At 41.4% G+C, this 24,607-nt stretch overlaps 1 protein-coding gene across 1 annotated transcript in view; it reads right to left on the reverse strand.

Annotated features, from left to right (window-relative positions):
• Positions 1–24,607, reverse strand: part of LOC142075037 (AP-3 complex subunit beta-1-like) — a 265,469-nt gene that overhangs the window by 66,636 nt on the left and 174,226 nt on the right. The window contains 2 exon segments of the mRNA XM_075136034.1: positions 2,332–2,417; positions 2,420–2,555. Coding sequence (XP_074992135.1) covers positions 2,332–2,417; positions 2,420–2,555 — 222 coding nt within the window.

A 24,607-nucleotide genomic window follows, 5' to 3' on the forward strand; every position in this document is an offset into this window, starting at 1 on the left:
AATAGGACATATCCTCTTTGAGTTGCTGGACCTCCCGAGACAGTTTCTCCACAGCAGAGACACAGGCCCGTAGGGAGGAAGAGAGACTTTGTTCATATTGCCGGAGTTGGCCAGCCAGTTCATCCACTGTTTGTTCCTCTCCGTCTCTCCAGGTCATTATTGCCAATGAGTTTGCATGCGACACTGGTGCGCTCCGTGCAAACTTCCACCACATGGGTCGGGTGCATTTGACTTCATCTGGGTCTTTGGATAACTGCTCGTTGTCCAGGTCATCTTAAATCACTTCCAGCATGGCTAATTCTCTCAGGTACTGGATACCTTTCTCCATGGTGGTCCACTTGCCTGGGTGGCATATAACATCTTCCTTGAAGGGATACCTTTCCTTCACGCCTGACAGGAGTTGCCTCCAGAGGCTGAGGACTTGTGTCCCTTTTCCCATTGCTTTGTCAATGCCCCCTTCCCTAGAAAGGGATCCCAGCTGCTTGGCTTCCCTACCCTCTAATTCCAGGCTACTGGCCCCGTTATCCCAACATTGGAGCTGCCAGGTGACAATGTGCTCGCCTGGACGATGGCTGAGATCTTTTCGCATATCTCGCAGCTCACCCAGGGATAGGGATCGGGTGGTTACCATCTCATTTACGGGTTCTGCGTCTTCCTCCTCCTGTTCTCCTGATGGCCCTGGTTCATTTTCATCCCTTACTAAACGAGCTGATTTCCTTGTGTATTTACTTTTTTGTATAGGGGCGACAGATACCGGCATGGGTTGGTTGTCTGTCACAGGGGGCGGAGTAGCAGCCATGCCTGCCGTGGGGGGTGGGGTGGGGTACCCGCAGGGCCTGTTGCTTTGTCATCAGATGCAGAGACCTTTTCTTCCCCTTGGGGGTTCTGAGCAGTGTTGAATAGGGCTCGGTAGGCATGGGCCAGGCCCCAGCACATTGCAGTGATTTGTGTCTCCCTAGAATGGTCAGGGTGACAGCATACCTTTTCCAAATATTCCACTAATTTTTCAGGATTCTGCACTTGTTCAGGGTTTTAGTTCCAAAACACTGGGGGTGCCCACCGTCCTAGTATTTGCCCATGCTGTCCAACTCACCCTGCCACTCATAACTATCCAGCCTTGGGGCAGATCTCTGGATGACATTCTTAAATTGCTTATTAACCTTGGACAAAACCGAAACAATATTCCCAAGGAATACCAATAGGTGTATCTTAACTACCCAGGGATGTTCAAGGTACTGACAAGTTATTGTAACGAAGGAGATGATATCATAGAGGAAGGTAGTGAAGGTGCCATTCTTTATTTCCTCCATAAAAAACCTCTCAGAGGAAGAGGTATAATTGCTAATGGTCTCCATGAGGAGGTGCCCGAAATACAGTAACGGCTTCAGTACAAAGCCCAAATACCAAATAACGCTCAAGACCAGCGTTTTAATAACAAATCTCCCAGGCAAAACATCACTAATCACTGCAGAGCACAGCAGACTGCAAAACCCAACACCAGTCTCTAGCATGTACAGCAAAAACAAGAGGATGGTGCAGAAAGTTAATATCGAGAACAGATGAATCAATATTGTGAGCAGCAACTGTTAACAGATATAAATTCCTTAATATACTCTCGTTAATCTGTTGTTGTCTCATCCCTTCGTGCCCCATGTTGGGCACCAAAAAGGACTGTCATGGTTTAACCCCAGCCAGCAACTAAACACCATGCAGCCACTCGCTCACCCCCCCCGCCCTCTGGTAGGATGGGGGAGAGAATTGGGAGGGCACAAGTAGGAAGACTCACGGGTTGAGATAAAAACAGTTTAATAATTGAAATAAAATGAAGTAGAACAGTAATAATAACAATGAGAACAACAACAATAACAGAATATACAAAGCAGGCGATGCACAATGCAACTGTTTACCACCCACTGACTGACGCCCCGCATGTTCCGAACTGTTAGAGTCCCCCCTTTCCCGGACCGTGCCTCCTAATTATATACTGAGCATGACGTCACATGGTATGGAATACCCCACTGGCCAGCTGGGTCAGCTGCTCCAGCTATGCTCCCCCACAACCAGCTTCCCATGTACCTGGCAGAGCATGGGAGGCCGAAAAGTCCCCGGTGCAAGCCCAACTCAGCAACAACCAAAACATCAATGGGCCATCAACCCTCCTCTCATACCAAAGCCAAAACAGAGCACACCCCCCCCAGCTACTGGGAAGAAAGTTAACTCTGTCCCAGCCAGAACCAGGACAGTATGACTATGCAAAACCACTTTTCTATATTTGGAATTTTGCAAAAGATTAAGATTCTGTATTTTTAAAGTTAGGATATGATTATCTATTGGATTAAACTGATGCATCCTCATGCCTGTAGATAATTTCTCCCCTGTGTGAATATTCTCTATCTTCTGATCAGTTGTATCTGTACTGTCATTTGCACAGATACTATACTATCACCAAAAATGCATGGCTGTCTTGAGAAGTGATAATGAGCTGCTAATCCTTTTCCACTCATTACATGAAGCAGTTCATGTGTTTTTGTTGGTGCATAGACTTGGGTAGTGACCTAAGTACATAACAACAGTTGGTGAATGTTGTAAGAGAAGAACAGATAAAATGACAATTAAATATTACACTTTTCGCTCAGCTAGAATGCCTGCTTTCTAGTTGGAATTCTGGTGAACTAGAAACATGTAAGGACATATTCAAATCCATAAACAAAATGCAATAATAGATATCTTTAACAGTGCCTAAATATAACATTTCTGGTGCTGAGATCTAGCAGCTTTAATTTTGTTCTATTTGCCTCATTTTATCATTATAAATCTGTTTTTAATATTTTAACTCTGCAGTTATCCACTAAATTATCGGGGTTTTTTTTAAGAGTCACAGCTAAAATAATTATGTTGTTTCCAACAAGAAGTCTCTTTCCATTCTATGCATCAGAACTCAAGGGTGACCCCAAGCCCACCATGTACTATGGAAGAATAGTGAGAAATCATCATCTCCTTCTCTTGTTAAAAACACAAAAAATGTTGCCTAACAATTACACCAGTCAAATACTAAAACCACAGTTGTATAGAGCAGAGGGATGTTGCCACTTTTTTAAATGTCTTGCTGCCACATGCAATAAGAGAAATCTTGAGGATGTTTGGGTCCATTCTATCCTGAATAAGTAGCAGCATAAAAGACATTTAGTGTGCAACCAAATTCCCAGGAGATACTGCTGGTCAGGAAATCCCTAATCATGAGCTCAAAAGTGCAAAAGGAAGGAATATGCAGAAAACAGATGAAAAGTGAATTTGAATTCTTTAAACAAGTTTTAAGGAAAGGCTAGGAAATTACATGAAAAGTAAAGCCATACAAACAGAACACGGAGGCTGAAAAAGCCAAACGCTCTTCGCTAAAATCCCATTTGTCTAAGCAATGCACTATGAGCTACTGAACTTTATAGTATATCTGTTAGGTATGTCTATTTATCTGTTTCCACTGATGAGTGTCCATCTTCTCTTGCCCTATCCATAGCCCTGAATGTGTAACTAAGTGAAAGAGACAACTGCAAATAAAAGGATGTTCAAGACTCAAAGCAGCTAAGCAAGGAGAACTGGCTTTTATCTTGCCTTCCCTACAAAACTCTTACAGGTTGCTACATTTTCCTGACTGCCACAATTTAACATTGAGGGGCTGATTTGAAGACTTAGTCACAATTTCCAGTAATGTGGGAAGCTGGTAAGACCTGGGATTTAAACCCACAAGGTATTACAGAAATGGGAGAGTATCTGGAAAACATAAGGCTGTAAAGAATCCTGTTAAAAAACTTTAGACATTAGTGAGCACGTAAAAAACCCGATCTTCATCTCTGAGCATCAGTTTCTGAACTGGAAAGCAAGGCTAGTAATATACATAATCTCAAATGAACATCTGTAAAGATCAACTAATAAACATTTAGAAGTGTGAACACTACATTGATGAAAGCTGAAGAAAACTACAAGAGGAACTGAGTGAGTTTGTATTCAGAGGTGGCTTTGAAAGGTGCATTAAGTTTCATATCACACTGAATGAAGAATAAATAATGAAGAAAGGCTTCCCATTCCCTCAAAACTCAACCACTATGTGACTGTAATTAAAATAACACATACAGGATGTGATTGAGCAAATACCTCTACAAAAACTACATCAGATTTCACTTTCAACTTTTTACCTAGTGTTTCTTTCTCTAATACACAAAAACTCTGGTATTAGTTTTTTTAGAAACAAATTACTGATCTACCAGTAACCTTCACTGTGAAAATTAAAAGGCAATTTCAGAATATGTCTGAACTGAGGAAACTCCACAATCCCAACTTTGAATCTGTACAATTTATTAATAAATTTTAAGTAAATTGGTGAAGTTAAAACAAATATTTTGAAGTACACTAGCTTCTCTGTGCTAACATATAGCTTGATTTATTAATAGGAATGAAAACATAAGAAGTTAGTCACAAGTTGTGGTGGTGCATTCATACCCCCCCTTTCTTCCCTGGGCCACTTGTTGATCTGGGCCGCTTGTTGATCTCAGAAATTTCCATGAAACCTCGGCCTTGCTGTATTGAAGTCTGGCAGTTGAGCGCTCCTTGACTGTATCAGAAACTCTGCATAGCTGAGGCTGGGAACATACTCCTACTGCCTGGCCCAGGTGTCCAGTAGAACAACACTGAAACCTTGAGAATTTTTTAGTAATTACCACCTGGGACTGTGGCCAGGATGGAAATTTACGGATGACTAAAGTCAATCATCTTGCGAACCTATAAACGGTGGTCCTAAGTGAGGCCCTTTGAGCTCTCCTGGACCGCAGCGGGCTGCACCCAGCATCTCCCTCTGAGTGGGATGCCTCTCAGAGCTTGCCATCTTTCAGGCCTACGATATTCGGAGGACCGCTGGGTCCTGGGTGAGTCCCTTTCGAAGCTCAACCCTTCGCCCGTTGAGAGGGAATGCCTAGACATTCGACGTGAATATTTCTTCACTGAAATTGAGGGGAATTTTTAACAGGTACCTTCTGTATATTTTTTTATATATATATATGTTTCTCTCTGTGTGTGAACTAATAGTAAGCATAATATGTAATTAAGTTGTGATTGTAGTAGATTTACTAACTGACTTTGCAAATATTGAATTAGTTAATGATTAGGCGTTACTAAAGTTTGTTAATGATTAGTTGATAATTAAGTGTTGCTAAATTGTGAATGAAACCTAGACTGTCCCTGAAATATAAACCCTTAGATGATTTTCCTTTATATGTTTAATCCGTGTAATAAGTAATAGAGAGAACCTTGCCATCGAATTCTGTTAGGTCGCACCTTTATAAATCTCTATTAAAATCACTTTCTGCTAATACCTTTGATGGTGATTCTTTAAGCGGCCTCTAAACCACTCATTCGCAACAATTTGGTGTAGTCGGCAGGATGGCAAGTAGTATCACTGATTACTTACAAAAACATGGAATAAATCCAAGTCCCAAATTCTCAGAAGAATGGGCTCGTCATAATTGGCATGATTGGGAAGCTGTGGAAAAACAACTAGAAGTAGCTAGGGGCTATATAAAAGATGGAGAAGGAATCATTTGCAAAATGTTAGGCACCTGTTTGGAAGCTGCTTATCAGTACAGAAAGAATAACAATAGAAGGGAGCAGGACCTGAAAGAAGAAATAGAAGGCAGAAAGGAAGCTGAATTAATACTGTCCTTGAAAATCGAGCAGCTGCAAAAACAGTTACAGGAAGAAAAGGAGAAATCACAAAAGTTGGAAGAAAAGATCGAGATGATGCTTATGCGGGCTCCCAATCCCCCTGACATTGTACAGATTAGGAAATTAATTGTATCCCCTGAGGAATGGGATGGTGATATTTGCGGTGATCCTGATGACTATGATGAGGGAAATGATGACCCCTTGTTCCCCTTAGATTCCTCTGAATATAAGGCCAGACCCATCATTAAAGCAAAATATATTTTAATTCCAGTTGGTCCTCGACAACAATTGGTAAAATTTTTAATAGATACAGGAGCACAAATTTCAATATTAACACAGCAAGATGCCGAGAAGCTGGGTATACGACCTGGACAGCAAAGAGTTAAAATCACTGGAGTGAACGGAGCAAGTGTTATGTGCCAAGCTGCAAAAGTTAATTTATGGCCCCCGGGTGAGAAGCGTATATCATCCACTCGCTTTGCAATTAAAGTTCACAATGAAAATATTTTAGGTTTTGATGTTTTGAACGGTCGAACCTGGCGTCTGCCAGACGGCAGCATGAGGTCCTTCAGTTCAAATGTCGACCCAAACCCTCATAAAAATCGGGAAATGATAGTGCGCGTACTCCGTGCAGCTCCTGCACTCCCCGATTCACAAATCGCTAACGTCCCGCAGTATCCGATTTCTGCTGCGGCACGAGCTGGAATCTATGAAATAATAGCAGATTTGGAAAAATGGCACATTATTTCCAAAACCCACTCCCCATATGATTCACCAGTTTGGCCAGTGCGAAAACCAGACGGGAGGTGGCGATTAACAATTGATTATCGGTGCTTAAATGCCAACACAGCTCCGCTAACGGCTGCTGTACCTAATATTGCAACTTTAACAGCCACATTACAAGCAGCCGCACACCCATGGATGGCAGCACTAGATGTAAAGGATATGTTCTTTATGGTCCCCTTGCAGGAAACGGATTAAGAGAAATTTGCTTTTACTTGGGAAGGTATACAATACACCTTTAACAGACTCCCACAGGGGTATAAACATTCACCCACAATTGTTCATGCTGTGCTTGCTGAACTTTTACAAACAGTCTCACTTCCCCAGAATGTGAAACTGTACCAATATATAGATGATATTCTAATCGGAGGAGATTCCCCTGAAGAGGTAGGGGAAGCAGCAACAGCAGTATGGCAAGCGCTACATAAAGCAGAAGTTGAAATCCCCTCTGAGAAATGTCAGGGACCAAGTAGAGAGGTAAAATTTTTAGGTACTTGGTGGATTGCAGGTAGTGCAAGAATTCCACCGGACACCCTAAGTAAAATAGAACAATTGCAGATGTCCCAATCTAAGAAAGAATTACAACAGCTTATGGGTACTTTAGGATATTGGAGAAAACATGTACCTGGGTTTTCTATCATTGCTCGCCCATTATATTCACTTTTATGAAAAGGAAAATCGTGGGAATGGAATTCAGAACATGAAGAGGCAGTCAAAACTCTAATTCAGGAATTAAAAGCATATCAATCATTGGGACCAGTACACCCCCACGACCCTATTATAGCAGAATGGGGTTTTGCTGAATACGGTACTTGTTGTAGCCTGTTCCAAACTGGCCCTGATGGACCAAAAAGACCTTTGATGTTCAGTTCGACTGCATTTAAAGACACAGAACAGAGATATTCCGAGTGGGAAAAGGGACTATTGTCTTTAGTCCGAGCAGTGAAACAAGCTGAGAAAATACACCAGGAACAACCCGCACAAACCAGAGGTCCATTTAATTTACTAGAAGCAGTTCTAAAGGGGACTGCCCCCCCAGAAGGAATTGCACAAAAGCCTACAATTAGGAAATGGTATGCTTATTTGACAGGAATTGCAGAAGAAATGAGATTAACTGAAGGACTCACTAAACTCTCTAAATTACAGATGCCTATAAATGCAGACCCATTAGCATTACAACAACCTTTTAAACCCTCACCTATTTTAAATGCACCTCCCTTTACCGAGGGAACACCATCAGAAGATATTTGGCTTACTGATGCCTCAGCAAGGAGAATAGATGGCAGATGGTGATACAAGGCTGCTGCATTACATCAACACTGGCAAACAAATCATAGAAGAAGGTGAAGGTAGTGCACAAGTAGGAGAATTAAGGGCAGTTGTTCTAGCAGCACAAAACGGAGCAAAAGTTATCTATGTTGACTCCTATGCCGTGTGGGCAGGTGCCACACAGTGGCTTTGTCAGTGGGAAGTCCTGAACTGGGAAGTAAATAGATCTCCAGTTTGGAGATCTCAAGATTGGCAAGTATTACTTAAAATAGCCAGAAACACTCCATTCAAGATGGGATGGGTGAAAGCTCATGCCAAAAATAATGAACCAGCCACAAATTGGAATCAAAAGGTAGATGAATTGGAAAAAATTAGAAAAATAAAAGTAGGAAATTCCTTAAATTCTGAGTGGTATCGACTGGGAGAATGGCCACATCAAAAATTAGGCAATACAGGTAAAGAAACACTTTATTTCGCTGCACAAAGTAAGGGTTGGCCCCTAGACAGGAAAACCTGTGAAATTATTCTTACAGAATGTCCTCAATGTAGATTAAAATTACAAACGAATCACCCTGCTAAAGCACCACCCTTACATATCAGTCAGGGAAAGACTCTGTGGTCCACAAGGCAAATTGATTAAATTGGGCCACTAAAATCTTCTGCAGGATATCGATATATCCCCACAAGGGTAGAAGTAGTCTCCGGCTTGCTTATGGCAACTAAATGCTGAAAAGCTGATGGGAAAAACACATTACGAGGACTATCTTCTTGGTTCTCTAGTCTACCTACTCCTGATGCTATCCAAAGTGATAATGGCTCACATTTCACAAATAGGGAAATGCAAGAATGGGCAAAACAGAAAGAAATTCGATGGGTATTCCACACCCCTTACTACCCCCAATCAAATGGGATGATAGAAAGAGCCTTAAGCCACATGAAGTCCGGTGGGATACACGACTTCCTGAAGTACTCCATCAATTAAATAATCGATACGGACCCACTGGAAGCCCTGTGAGACGAGCATTCTTTGCAAAAGCTAAATCTAATACTCCCCCTACTGATGAAAGAAAATGTCCGCTAACATTACAGCCAGGACAACCTGTTATGGTAAATTTACCACAAATTGGAACTGTGCCTATGACTCTAACTAAACCCCATGGCCCACTTGCTTGGGAAGCTACTGATAGCAGTGGTGCAAAACATAGAATCAGTACTAGATGGATTTTTCCTTCTTTCTAAAAAAGGGGTAACCTGTTCGGCCTTCCCCACCGAAACGTCTTCTTTCTTTTTCTTTAACAGGAGAAGATGAATCTATATCGATGGCAACAACAACAGCAGCAGCATCTCCCCAACCCAATTTTATTTTTCTTTTTAGTCGAGATAAGTATAATCCTTTTAGTTCAGACACAAGATCCCTGGGACCATGCATTACTAAATTACACTGGAAGTATGGGAACCCTACCAACAGACAAGACAAACCTGAACCTTGATATTCTAGTTATACATGGGAATGAGGCATATCCAAAAGATGAATGGAGATGGGAGACACTACACCAGAAAGAAATTAAGATATCTCACAATAACAATAACATTCATCAAATTTTATCACTTCAAGCCACACCAGGGGAAGAAATAAAAATAGGGTGCCGTGTAATCAATGGATCTACCCACAAAAAATCCACTAAAATTAAAATATACTACACCAATTTCTCTAAACCTAAAAACAATGAGAAATCTTGCTATAAAACACTAGAACCAAATTGTTGGTACAATTTCACGCAACCTGTACTCACATTTTGCTTCTGGGCCAATCGTGGTGTAGAACTATTGTTTGATTTTATGATTAGCAAGCACAAAATTTGGAATTTGTGTACGACGGGGTGGCCGTGGGTTGATGCATACATACTTTTTAACATACCTACACCTGATCTAAATTTATCTGCAACAGCATTACACAATAACATCACCTTTCATAGGCAGGAATGGATTATTAAAGACGAAAATGAAAATCAACAAATTCCATCCTTAAAGGGAACCAAAGGAGACACCATTTCGATAGGATGCCGAATTGAAAATCATACTAAATGTATGACAGCAACCTTACACATTGTTGTAAACAACGTTGAAGGAAAAGACAACATACATACCTGTCCTTTTAAACATGAATGCTGGTATACTTTTACTATATCCTATTCAGCACTCGTAATGTGTCTTTGGACAGACCCCAACTCTCAATCCAGCTTAGGTTTTCAATTCAGGATTGATACCGCACAACCATATTCACCGACTCAGCCTCCTATCAAACTGTCTCCTCACATTTATAACATTGGTCCCTATAAAATCAAGAACATAGGACAACAGCAAGTGCTATTGAATCCATCGTGGTCTCTCAAACGAGTGGAGCTATCAATGCAAGTTGATATCTCTACAATTAAACCTGCTTGCTCACCATTCCTGAATACGTCTTTTACAGGATGGTTAGCGTGGGTGCATGGGCGAACCCTCACCTCTCCAAAACGATCAAGGAGAGATGTGACTGGCATCCTGGGAATGGGACTAGGAATATTGAACAGCATGGATGCTGAAGTTTTAGCAAACAAGATAAATTCGGCAACAAGTGATTTACATAAATTAGAACACCCATTACGATCTTCTTTGACAGCATTAGGAAATAGTCAATGGCTTTTGGCTAATATATTGCCTACATGGGAAAGAATTCATGAAAAGGACCACCAACTAATCACAAACGCATTTGGCATAATTCAAAATAATATTTCTCTAGCTCTTAGCTGCATCCAGGCTCAATTATGGATACCATCTACCGTGGCAGCAATTATAAGGGAAGGTGATGAGGGCACCTTGCCCACTGAAATCCGAAAGGTAGTTTGGGATAATGCAACTAAATTTGAAAAAGAATTTCAATCTTGGTGGCGTCTAGTCAATTTTACTTACGACTCCACTGACAGCAAAGTCACAGCTTTTGTTTTGACAATACGCAATGCTTCAGTATATATCATATACCCAATCATTGCGCTGGGATTAAATCACAATAGAACGGTACTCTACCCGTTAGAACATAGAGTATGGGCCCAACAAAATGGGAATAAATGGCAAACTATTGATGTTGATGCATATGTTGTGTGAGAACAACAGGGGTTTATTTGTGAAAGCAATACAATTAAGGCCCAAGACATTTGTCTTGACACTGGACAAAATGCTTGTCATTTTGAAATACATCCTGATGAAACCCCTGAAACTGTACTTATATATGTTGGAAATGGATGTGTTTGCATGAGAACTCTTTGTGATTCTATATTTACAGATAACATAATTGTGGAAACATCTAACCACTCAAATATCTGTGTTTGTAATTTTACTAAGATTATGGGATGCGACTTAAACTATTCAGCTCCTGTTACAACCCATCAGTTGCTACAATCAGGCTATGCATCTTGTCAAGATCTACTACCTACCCCCATTGGAATTAATCTTACATTGGTGGGAAAACTGTTACATCATGATGACCTGAGTCAATAACTAAACCAGATTTGAAACAACGGACAAAGAACTCTGATTACGGTCCATCATGATGCAGAGAAGATACATCATGTCCTAGAAAAGGTGAAGAAGGATGGAGAACATCACTGGTGGGATGTTTTATTTGGATGGTCACCAACAGCAACAGGAACTATGAACTGGGTTTTACATCCCATGACAATTTTACTAATTTCTGTTGTGCTGTGCTTATTGTTGAACATTATTTTATGTGTTAAAGTGTGGAAAATAACTAAAAAAATGGCACTAATACCAAAACCTCCTCGCATATATAACATTGCTTAATTGTACTTAATAAAACCTTAATAGTTAAGTATATTAATAATTAAGTATACCAAGCAAAAATTTCCATCAAATTACAATTGGAATATGGCATTGATCTGTTTATAGGCACAGAGGCAAGAGGCGACCACACCGCCACTCTGTGATCAAGATGGATTGACTTTAGTCACGGGGTGGATTGTGGTGGTACATTCATACCCCGCCTTTCTTCCCTGGGCCACTTGTTGATCTGGGCCGCTTGTTGATCTCAGAAATTTCCATGAAACCTCGGCCTTGCTGTATTGAAGTCTGGCAGTTGAGCACTCCTTGACTGTATCGGAAACTCTGCATATCTGAGGCTGGGAACATACTCCTACTGCCTGGCCCAGGTGTCCAGTAGAACAACACTGAAACCTTGAGAATTTTTTAGTAATTACAACCTGGGACTGTGGCCAGGATGGAAATTTACGGATGACTAAAGCCAACCATCTTGCGAACCTATAAACGGTGGTCCTAAGTGAGGCCCTTTGAGCTCTCCTGGACTGCAGTGGGCTGCGCTCATGTCCTGGTTTCGGCTGGGAGAGGGTTAAATTTCTTCCTAGTGCTGTGTTTTGGATTTAGTATGAGAAGAATGTTGATAACACACTGATGTTTTCAGTTGTTGCGAAGTGCCCCACTAGTCCAAGGACAGCTCCCATGCCTACTGACTGAGCTAGGTACACGAGATGGGAGGGAACATAATCAGGACAGCCAGCCCAGCTGGCTAACGGGGTATTCCATACCATGTGACGTCATGCTCAGTATATGAACGGTAGGCGTGATCCAGGAAGTAGCGATCGCTACTTGGTTATCGGTCAGCGCGGGTGGTGAGCAATTGCATTGTGCATCACTCATTTTGTATATTCTATCATTATTTATTATCATTATTTTCCCTTTTCTGTTCTATTAAACTGTCTTTATCTCAACCCACGAGTTTTTTCTCACTCTTACCCTTCCGATTCTCTCCCCGTCCCACTGGGGGGCGGGGGGAGTGAGTGAGTGGCTGCATGGTATTTGGCTGCCTGCCAGATTAAACCACGACAGTCCTTTTTTGGCATCCAACGTGGGGCTCGAAGGGTTGAGATAACGATAGATCTGACCAAAGTGTGTTAAGGAAAAATTGTTATAAGCATTCATTATATTGATTGCTCACAATGTTGATGTATTGGCTGTCAAAGTTGTGGGGATGGCTCTCAATGTTGGGTCATGTAATACCTTGCTTGCAGTATATGTTCCCTTTTGTGTTGTTTATCATCAGTCGGAACTGGGCCAAGATTATGATTTTGCTGCTGGTTTATGAGGTGATACAATCATTGGTCATAAGTCTAATCTGGTATCTGTACTCACCACTGCCGTCATTTCTGTACCTCGGGAACCACCTCTTAGAAATTATTGGTAATTGCACTTTTTTCTCCTCAGAGAATGAATTTAAGGGGGAGACAGGATGGGACACTTTCTCCCACTTGTTCATCTTCCCTTCCATATCGTCAGAAACTCCTTTTTCTTCTCTCCTCTTCACGAAGATGTCCACAATATTCCCTGAGAATTTTGAATATCCTTCGGATGTTCAAACAAGCATGTTCATATTGCTATGTCTCCTGAATGTGGTTCAGGCCTTGTTTAGGGTTAAACAACTATTCAGGAATACTGTCCAGAGATCAACCCTCAGGAACAAGAAAAGAGGGAGGGCAAACGGCGTTGCCTCGTCTGGGCGGGCAGAGCGGCGAGACTCAGGGGTGGTGGGCAGCGGGAGATCAACCCCGGCAACAGACACGGTAGCTACTCAAAACCCCACGACAGGTACTGCGGCTACTTCAACCCCCACGACAACCCCTGTGGCTACTCAAACCCCGGCAACAGTCACCGTAGCTTCTCCAACCCCTGCGACAGGCACTACAGCTGAACCAGAGGACCAACCCTTGCTGGTACCAGTCGCCCCTGTACAGAAGAGGAAATCTTGGAAGCGGAGATCAGGTCGTTTAGAAAGGGATGATGAAAGAGGAGAGGAGGAGGAAGAGGAAGAACTCATAAACGAGACGGAAACCACCCAATCCCTATCCCTGGGTGAGCTGCGAGATATGCGGAAAGATTTCAGCCGTCGTCCAGGCGAGCATATTGTTACCTGGCTGCTCCGATGCTGGGATAATGGGGCCAGTAGCCTGGAATTAGAGGGGAAAGCAGCCAAACAGCTGGGATCCCTTGCTAGGGAAGGGGGCATTGACAAAGCAATTGGAAAAGGGACACAGGTCCTCAGCCTCTGGAGGCGACTGCTGTCAGGCGTGAAGGAAAGGTATCCCTTCAAGGAAGATGTTATATATCGCCCAGGCAAATGGACCACTATGGAGAGAGGTATCCAGTACCTGAGACAACTAGGCGTGCTGGAGGTAGTTTATAGTGACCTGGACAATGTCCGAACACCCAAAGATCCAGATGAAGTCCAGTGCACGCGACCCATGTGGCGGAAATTGGTACGGAGCGCACCAGCATCGTATGCCAATTCGTTGGCAGTACTGTGCTGGAAAGAGGAAGAAGCACCAACGGTTGATGTTGTAGTTAGCAATCTCCGGGAATATATATAGTGTCTCCTCCTCCCTTGCCTCAGCTGTGGAGAAACTGTCCCGGAAGGTCCAGCAACTTGAAGACGATAGGTCCTATTCTCCACCTGTATGGACCAGTATCTCAGCCATTAGGAGTCAGCGTTCCTCTGCTCAAGAGAGAGGATATAGAAAGTACACACCACGGGGCACCCTGTGGTTTTACCTGCGTGACCACGGAGAGGACATGAGGCAGTGGGATGGGAAACCTACCTTGACCCTAGAGGCACGTGTACGTGAGTTGCAAGTAAAAACAATCACACAAGGGGGTTCTCTCAGGAAAAATGCTGCTCCAGTTTTCAGGAAAACCCTGTCTCACGACGGTCCAGTTTCCAGTGAACAGTTCCCCAGACAGAGTAGAAGGGCTGATCTTACTTTGGATTGTAATGAAGAAATTCTTGACTCACGTTTGCAAGAAGTGAGAGATGGATACTATGACCAGAACTAGAGGGGCCCTGCCTCCGGCCAGGTGGAGGAAAGGGACAACCGGGTTTACTGGACTGTGTGGATTCGATGGCCTGGCACATCAGACCCACAGGAGTATGAGGCTCTCGTAGACACCGGTGCACAGTGTACCCTGATGCCATCAAGCTATAGAGGGGCAGAACCCATCTGTATTTCTGGAGTGACAGGGTGATCCCAAGAGTTAACTGTATTGGAGGCCGAAGTGAGCCTAAGTGGGAATGAGTGGCAGAAGCACCCCATTGTGACTGGCCCAGAGGCTCCGTGCATCCTTGGCATAGACTACCTCAGGAGAGGGTATTTCAAGGACCCAAAAGGGTACCGGTGGGCTTTTGGTATAGCTGCCCTGGAGACGGAGGAAATTAAACAGCTGTCCACCTTGCCTGGTCTCTCGGAGGACCCTTCTGTTGTGGGGTTGTTGAGGGTTGAAGAACAACAGCTACCATTTGCTACCACAACAGTGCACCAGCGACAATATCGCAGCAACCGAGATTCCCTGATCCCTATCCATGAGCTGAGATTACATCTTTTGGAGATTATAGTCAGATCGTAAGCCCCCTCTATCAAGTGAACAGGAAGAAGAACGATTTAAAATGGGGCCCTGAGCAACAACAAGCCTTTGAACAAATTAAACGGGAGATAGTTCAGGCAGTAGCCCTTGGGCCAGTCCGGGCAGGACAAGATGTGAAGAATGTGCTCTACACTGCAGCTGGGGAGAATGGTCCTACCTGGAGCCTCTGGCAGAAAGCACCAGGGGAGACTCGAGGTCGACCCTTAGGGTTCTGGAGTCGGGGATACAGAGGATCCGAGGCCCGCTACACTCCAACTGAGAAGGAGATATTGGCAGCATATGAAGGGTTTGAGCTGCTTCGGAAGTGGTTGGTACTGAAGCACAGCTCCTCCTGGCACCCCGACTGCCGGTGCTGGGCTGGATGTTCACGGGGAGGGTCCCCTCTACACATCATGCAACCGATGCTATGTGGAGTAAGTGGGTCGCACTGATCACACAATGGGCCCGAATAGGAAACCCCAGTCACCCAGCAATCTTGGAAGTGATCACGAACTGGCCACAAAGCAAAGATTTTGGCATATCCCCAGAGGAGGAGGTGATGCGTGCTGAAGAGGCCCCACTGTATAATAAACTACCAGAAAATGAGAAGCAATATGCCCTGTTCACTGATGGGTCCTGTCGCCTTGTGGGAAAGCATCGGAGGTGGAAAGCTGCTGTATGGAGTCCCATACGACAAGTTGCAGAAACTGCAGAAGGAGAAGGTGAATCGAGCCAGTTTGCAGAGGTGAAAGCCATCCAGCTGGCCTTGGACATTGCTGAACGAGAAAAATGGCCAGTACTTTATCTCTATACTGACTCATGGATGGTGGCAAATGCCCTGTGGGGGTGGTTGCAGCAGTGGAAGCAGAACAACTGGTAGCGCAGAGGTAAACACATCTGGGCTGCCGCATTGTGTCAAGATATTGCTGCCCGAGTAGAGAACCTGGTTGTAAAAGTACGTCACGTAGATGCTCACGTACCCAAGTGTCATAGAATCATAGAATCATAGAATCATAGAATCATACAGGTTGGAAAAGACCTCTAAGATCATCGTGTCCAACCATCAACCCAACACACCATGTCCACTAAACCATGTCCCTAAGGGCCTCATCTACACATCTTTTAAATACTTCCAGGGATGGTGACTCCACCACTTCCCTGGGCAGCCTGTTCCAAGGCTTGACCACTCTTTCAGTAAAGAAATTTCTCCTGATGTCCAATCTAAACCTCCCTTGGCGCAACTTGAGGCCATTTCCTCTCGTCCTATCGCTAGTTACTTGGCAGAAGGGACCGACACCCACCTCGCTACAACCTCCTTTCAGGTAGTTGTAGAGCGCGATGAGGTCTCCCCTCAGCCTCCTCTTCTCCAGACTAAACAACCCCAGTTCCCTCAGCCGCTCCTCATAAGGCTTGTGCTCCAGGCCCTTCACCAGCTTCATTGCCCTCCTCTGGACACACTCCAGCACCTCAATGTCCTTCTTGTAGTGAGGGGCCCAAAACGGAACACAGTATTCGAGGTGCGGCCTCACCAGTGCCGAGTACAGGGGCACGATCACCTCCCTAGTCCTGCTGGCCACACTATTTTTGATACAGGCCAGGATGCTATTGGCCTTCTTGGCCACCTGAGCACACTGCCGGCTCATGTTCAGTAAACCACGACAGCTCAGCATCTCCCTCTGAGTGGGACGCCTCTCAGAGGTTGCGATCTTTCAGGCCTACGATATTCGGAGGACCACTGGGTCCTCGGTGAGTCCCTTTCGAAGCTCAACCCTTCGCCCGTTGAGAGGGAATGCCTAGACATTCGACGTGAATATTTCTTCACTGAAATTGAGGGGAATTTTTAACAGGTACCTTCTGTATATTTTTTTATATATATATATGTTTCTCTCTGTGTGTGAACTAATAGTAAGCATAATATGTAATTAAGTTGTGATTGTAGTAGATTTACTAACTGACTTTGCAAATATTGAATTAGTTAATGATTAGGCGTTACTAAAGTTTGTTAATGATTAGTTGATAATTAAGTGTTGCTAAATTGTGAATGAAACCTAGACTGTCCCTGAAATATAAACCCTTAGATGATTTTCCTTTATATGTTTAATCCATGTAATAAGTAATAGAGAGAACCTTGCCATCGAATTCTGTTAGGTCGCACCTTTATAAATCTCTATTAAAATCACTTTCTGCTAATACCTTTGATGGTGATTCTTTAAGCGGCCTCTAAACCACTCATTCGTGACACAAGTCCAACATGTAGATTCATATGCATACACATAGAGCAAAAATCTCTGACTATACTTAAATTGTAACACTGACTCAAATTTTATCGAAACCTTCCTGTGTTTTTTACTTAGAGATTTTAATCTATGCCCGTTACAATTTTACTTCTCATGTTCATAATTTCATTTGTGAGCCCATTCACTTTTATTTTCAGTATCATACTATACAAAGCAATAGACATGTAAAGGACAGCCAGAATAATGACATTATGTTTTAACAATCTTCCTTCCCATAGAACATTAATCTTCAGTTGCATTTAACATGGTAGTACTAGAAATAAATAAAATGTATATATCCTGAACAAAGGAATTTAGTTCTGGAAAATTAGAATTCTCAAGCTGTCTACTTGCTAGCGAGGGTTGTGAGCTGGCAAAGGTTGGTGTGACTGTAAGGCAGTTTACTTAACAGTTGCATCAGTCTGGTAAAAAGATTTTTTTGTTTTAATTTAAAATTTTTTAATGCATACAATTGCAATACTTAAAGAAACCGATAGGGCAGATATGTTCAATCACTCTGGGGTTAAAACTATCCTCCAAAGAGTTAATAGAACAAGAATCATTTAGTAACCAGGAGATAACCCCATACAAATCTTACACAGCATATGTTTAAATAATAGAAGTTGTTTATGTACCTTTGGATGGTCTATGAAAATAGCCAATCAATTCTGCAGACACAACATTATTTCTGAAGGAAATCTAAGTGACTCATGATGCCTGCAGATACACAGAGAAACCACACATTTTATCAGTTTATTACAGTAAGCAAATAAGCATGGAATGAGAGTGCACATAACTGTATACTTAACACTTACTGAAACATTTATAAGAGCTGTTATCTCCCTAATAACAGAGAGAGTGTGCAATTTTAGAGAGGAGAAAAGCTTCATATTTAACACTTCACTAAAAAGTAACTGAAGAGTGTAAAATGAAAAATACTCCATGCAGTTAGCTGGTAATGGACCACATTATCAACTCAAGTTATATTTATAGGATACAAACTAGTCACTAATAGTTATTTTAAGACATAGCGTGTCTGCTTTTTTTGGGTTAAGATTATTAAGAATAAACTTGCTGTTTAGAATGACAGAAATACAAAAATTAAAATACAGACTGTCCTCCCACCCTGTTTTGACTGAAAGCCACCACGAATTAAAAGTCAGCGTAGGGACTCCACAGTGATATCATATGGGAAGACTATATTGGTACGAGTCAGACTGGCCCCCATGCTAACTGCACATGTTGAAAAATGATCCATCACCCTAAAAGAAGCTGCAAATATTTTTAAACTACTTCTTATATAATAACAAGGTGGGCAATATTAGGATTTTGCCTTAAAAGTCCCCCACTCATCAACCACATAAAGGGAAAAGTGTAAGATCACTGACAGTACTTTTGGCTTTCTTTATCACAACAGAGCTGACTAGTTACAAACCACCAAATCCTCTTGTCCTGGTTTCAGCTGGGATAGGGTTAAATTTCTTCCTAGTGCTGTGTTTTGGATTTAATATGAGGAGAATATTGATAACACTGATGTTTTCAGTTGTTGCTAAGTGCCCTCCTAGTCCAAGGACAGCTCCCATGCCTACTGACTGAGCTAGGTACACGAGATGGGAGGGAACATAATCAGGACAGCCAGCCCAGCTGGCCAATGGGGTATTCCATACCATGTGACATCATGCTCAGTATATGAATGGTAGGCGTGATCCAGGAAGTACCGATTGCTACTTGGTTATCGGTCAGCGTGGGTGGTGAGCAATTGCATTGTGCATCACTCATTTTGTATATTCTATCATCATTATTATTTTCCCTTTTTCTGTTCTATTCAACTGTCTTTATCTCAACCCACGAGTTTTTCTCACTCTTACCCTTCCGATTCTCTCCCTGTCCCGCTGGGGGTGGGGGGAGTGAGTGAGCGGCTGCGTGGTATTTGGCTGCCTGCCAGGTTAAACCACAACACCTCTGCACATGAACATGCTTGATTTTGCCAGCTCATTAAGTCCTTAATAATTAAGTTCAAGTTAATACAACCCCCCCAATGAAAATATTAGTGAAATCTTTTAAAAAGCCCCACAAGAAAGAAAGAATTTCAGTAGCAACAAAATGGGAATATTCTCATGATTAAGTCAGGATTATTACACAAACATGAAGGAAAGGGCTGAACTCAGTGTCATAATTATGGGTCACAAACCTTGGTATAAATTCAGAAATGCACATTCTTCCCTGTAGGGTACTCTGGGATCACCACTGGAATGTGAAAAGGGCTTAAACAGATACTAAGGGAGAACTTTCTTTTAACTGCATTTACAGAAAATTCCTACGCTCAAGGGCTTAAACTGTATCCCAAACTACATTTCAACTTCTAAAATAAGGGCGACCAAATCAAAACGTGAAATTCATATCTGTGCATGGGAAACTTCAAGATTTACTATCATTTTGTCCTATGTATGCTTCTACTGAAATGACTCAAGCAAAAAGCAAACAGTCTGGCGTCTGATGCATGTGTGTGACTGTCGTGGTTTAACCCCAGCCAGCAACTAAGCACCACACAGCCACTCACTCACTCCCCCACAGTGGGATGGGGGAGAGAATCAGAAGAGTAAAAGTGAGAAAACTCATGGATTGAGATAAAGACAGTTTAAGAGGTAAAGCAAAAGCCGCGCACGCAAGCAAAGCTAAACAAGGAATTCATTCACTACTTCCCATCGGCAGGCAGGTGTTCAGCCACCTCCAGGAAAGCAGGGCTCCATCACGTGTAACGGTTACTTGGGAAGACAAACGCCATCACTCCGAACGTCCCCCCTTTCTTCTTCTTCGCCCAGCCTTATATGCTGAGCATGACATCATATGGTATGGAATACCCCATTGGCCAGCTGGGCCAGCCGTCCCGGCCACGCTCCCTCCCAGCCCCCCGCACACCCGGCAGAGCATGGGAAGCTGAGAAGTCCCTGACTAGCGTAAACACTACTTAGCAACAACTAAAACATCAGTATGTTATCAACATTATTCTCATACTAAATTCAAAACACAGCACTATACCAGTTAATAGGAAGAAAATCAAATCCATCCCAGCCGAAACCAGGACAGTGACTTATCAGGCAATCTGGTATTTTAAACTCCTTTGCAACAGTCATTAGGTGTTTCAAGGAAAAGGCATTCTCCCAATATATGAACAAGTAATTTACTTAAATTTAGTGATTTGACCCTTTCACTGACCACCTAACTGGAAAGTCTGAGGATTACCTGAAGTAGTTTAAGAGTTAGAAAATCAGAATAAGTTGGCAGCCTCACCTTGTGTCCTAATTATGAATTTGAAGCAGTGGACACTGCGGAAAGGGATTAATATAGATATTGGCATTGAGTCTAAATGACTTCAAAGAAGTGCCCACGAATGGTTTCTAATATATTATTTTGATTTTGGCAAACAGCCAGTACTCTTTAGCAACAAGACCTTTAAAGTGAAAACATACTGAACCCTACTGGCTATAATGTATAATTTTACAGTTAGGATTATATTAATAACAACTCCTGCATATTGGTTTCTTCCAACAGAAGCACCTATTTCAAACTTTTCCCCAGAAAAGGACCTCTTCTGTCAGGATAAGTGTATAATATAAGTTGAAACACTTATTACACAGCCAAAGTGAACTCAACCTATAATACACTATATTTGAAATCTAGCACAGATATTTATGAATGCTAAAATGTAAATTACATCTTTGCTGGCTTAATATGACTATATTCAAATCTTGGCCACTATATTTTTTTTGAAGAAGAATGCAAAATGTTATTTTGGCTTCTATTGGGATAACCTTAATGCACAGTCACCCACCTGCAAGGACAAAAATCCAAAATCAACACTGAACTCAATGCACAGACATCTATATTAGCATTTCCTCAATGTGGGTGTAGAATCTCTGCATGTATTGGAATGCACCTCTTATACATGATATTGATGTGCCAATATTTCCCAAGTTGCATTTCATTTTACACATAATGTTTTAACCTGAAAAAAATCCATATTCCTTAGTTTGCGAAAATTACAGTTGACCTAACTGAGACAATTGCTAAAATACAGCTTTTCCGTGTTTTGTTTTCCTTAAGCTTCTCTTTTTGGCCTTAAAAAGGAAAAAAAAATCTGATACAGTTTGTAGTCTGTTAAGAGACACTGAGATTTATTTATAATCAGTTACCTTCAGTTTCTTTGTTTAAATTCAAAAGCACACTTTTTTTTTTTTTTTACTTGGAAACAAAATTCGTGGCATCAAATGACTTATTCAGCCTCCACGAGGACACTTCTTTTCACACTCATTAAGAAGAAATGCCACTCAATCCCACCCACACACAGCTCTGAGTAATGTAACCAACAACATACACAGCATACCACAAACAAAAAACCTCACCATATAGATATCTTTAATAAAGGCTCTACTGTCCAGACACAGATCTTGAATTTAAGCATGCTGCTTTACATAGTAGCTGCAGCTGTACTAGGTCCCTCAGTTGACTACTGAAGGCAAATTAGGTAAGCAATTTTTTCTCATCTACTTTTGAAATTACCTCGGTACTAACTAATATAAAGAATTTCTGCTACTATCGTCTAAATCCTCCAAAGATTGTTAGTCAACGGAGCACAAATGTAGCAGCAGGAAGACTGTGACAATGATCACTTATTAAAACTTATTCCATTTTAAAGCAACTTTTAATACACAAATGCATTTAATAATAGTTGAAATTTATTATTTATGCAGTAAGCATATGTTCTAATGCTGCTGGTGTTAAAAAGCTCCTTCAGCAGAAACAGTAGAATGATTTTTGTACATTTTTCATGAAAACATTCCAAATTAATATAACAGTAAAAATTTTTACACAAACCTTCTTTTACAGCCATGAATTCCTAAACTCCACTCTACAATTAAAAGACCTGTTTTACAGCTCTTACAAATGTAACTTTCCCCAATTCTTCTGGCACCTTTAAATCAAGAACACAGATGCTAGAGACTAGAAACACCAAGCGACACTGTATGCAGCCATATAAAGACGGAAACGTTTCCTAATCCAAGTGAACAAAAGTTTAAAATGAAAACTTTCAACTGCACACCAACCAAAACTAATTCAGTAAGATTCTAGAACTGCTTTTTTTTAGTCTTAATATGTCAAGACACTGTACACCACCAAGTCATTAGGAGAAAAGCATGCAAAAATAAGGTTAAAGTCTGTCACTGAAGTGAGCTTTTTAAAACCCATCTCTCTGATGTTACTATATTTAATCACAGCATCGTTCAACGACCTTTTAAAGAGTCATCTGTTCCTCCGATATCCTCTAGAGTCTATGGCATAAGAGGACTGAAAACATTTCTAAATGATGCTGGTGTTAGAAAACAGTGGCACATCACTTACCAACCTTTTAAAAAAACAACCTTAACACGGGTTTGGAGGGGGGCAATAGGGGGTATCCCACCTTCCTGCAGTTGTTAGCAAGAACTTTTAGAGTACGTTAAAATACCTATGTATTGACATAATTTAAAAGACTCCAAGTCACCTTACATTAACAACTGTAATGTCCTTGCCTTTCACTTATTTTGTACTGCTAGCCTAAAAGTCATGTGACAACATACTACTGGTCCATGGCAGGAATGATATGCCTTAACAGCAGTAACACCTCTAAACAAGTTGAGTAAACCCCATGCATAGCTCTTCCTTTCAATGACAAAATCTTTAGTTTCCCAAACAAGTTTTATGTTACTCTCAACATTTTGGGACAAAATCTCAGAATTATAATTTGAATATCAGGTGTTTCATTCCATGTGATGATGACTCTTCAAGTAAAAGTAACAAGATATTGTCTTAGATGCATCGACCACGACTTGGTTATTTACTTTTTCAAATATGCCAAGCTAAAAAAACATCACTAACAAAGTTTCAGAAATCAAGACATTATGTTATTATGAAGCATCTACTCGTATTTTCATCTATATTTAACAATTATTTAATTTCAAGGCTTACAGACCCTCAGGATGGTTAGATATATGTGGAACTGCATATAATAAGTTATAGGGCAAACTTTGATCCTGATCAGCAAAGTATCCTCCGGTGAAATCTTAAGCTTTCCTTTATATCGCCTTAAAATTCTGCTTTTTGTGCAATCCAAGCTTCAGTTAAGCACACACCAAACAAGTAAAAAGGTGAACAAAAGCAACTTACACCCATCATATCATCCTTATATATGAAATAATTAGCTGTAGACACAAGCAGTGATTCATATACTTAGAAGAGCTTTGAGAACTCACCATCACTGCTTATTGAAATCCATAAGCTGCTCCCTCTCAGAGAGAAGGGGAGCTTCAATAAGGAGTTTTCAGCAGAGTCTCTATAAATTCTAAGTTCTGAGTGAAGAAATAAAAAAATTTCTTTCTTCATTTGGTATACTGCTTTAGCAGCATATGCCAATGAACATGCTGATAAAGATATGGAACAACAAAATTTAAAATTGAGACCTCTATAGTTTTTGAGTATCATTCCTCAGTACAAAAACCCAAAACTAAAATCAGTCATACAAGAAAACCCCGTGCACAACCTGTAGGAGATGTAGCAGAAGGAAGGAAGCTTCTTAAAAATATATGCTACAATAGCATAAATCTTTGAATGTAGAGAATATGAAAAGTTGTATTTTTATTAATTTCCAGCTAAGAGCTCAAAATTTTTCTTCCTACTCTGATGTATAGTCCTCAAAACACTCACCATAGTCTCACAATGCTGTGCTGCAGATGACAAATGCAAAAATGCATCAGGAAACTCAGTTTTCTACTTTATCAATTTTATACATAATACTGGAAAAACAAATATGAAATATTATAACTTGTTAAACAGCTATCGCATGGATAGGTTTCAGAAAAAAAGATTCTTGCTGCACCCTAAATAAAAAAATATGTATTAGGTATACAGTTGTAATGAAGTTGAACTGACTGTTATGTATAGTTAATATATGTTACACAAGAAAATGATATCAACAGCCTTCTAGGTGCTGTATAAATTCACATTCTATTTCCATTACAATTCTGCTTTTGTGGTTAAACAAACTTTGTCATAGGATCATCATTTACTGT

The sequence above is a fragment of the Calonectris borealis genome, chromosome W, assembly GCF_964195595.1.
Source record: "Calonectris borealis chromosome W, bCalBor7.hap1.2, whole genome shotgun sequence".
Lineage (NCBI taxonomy): Eukaryota > Metazoa > Chordata > Aves > Procellariiformes > Procellariidae > Calonectris > Calonectris borealis.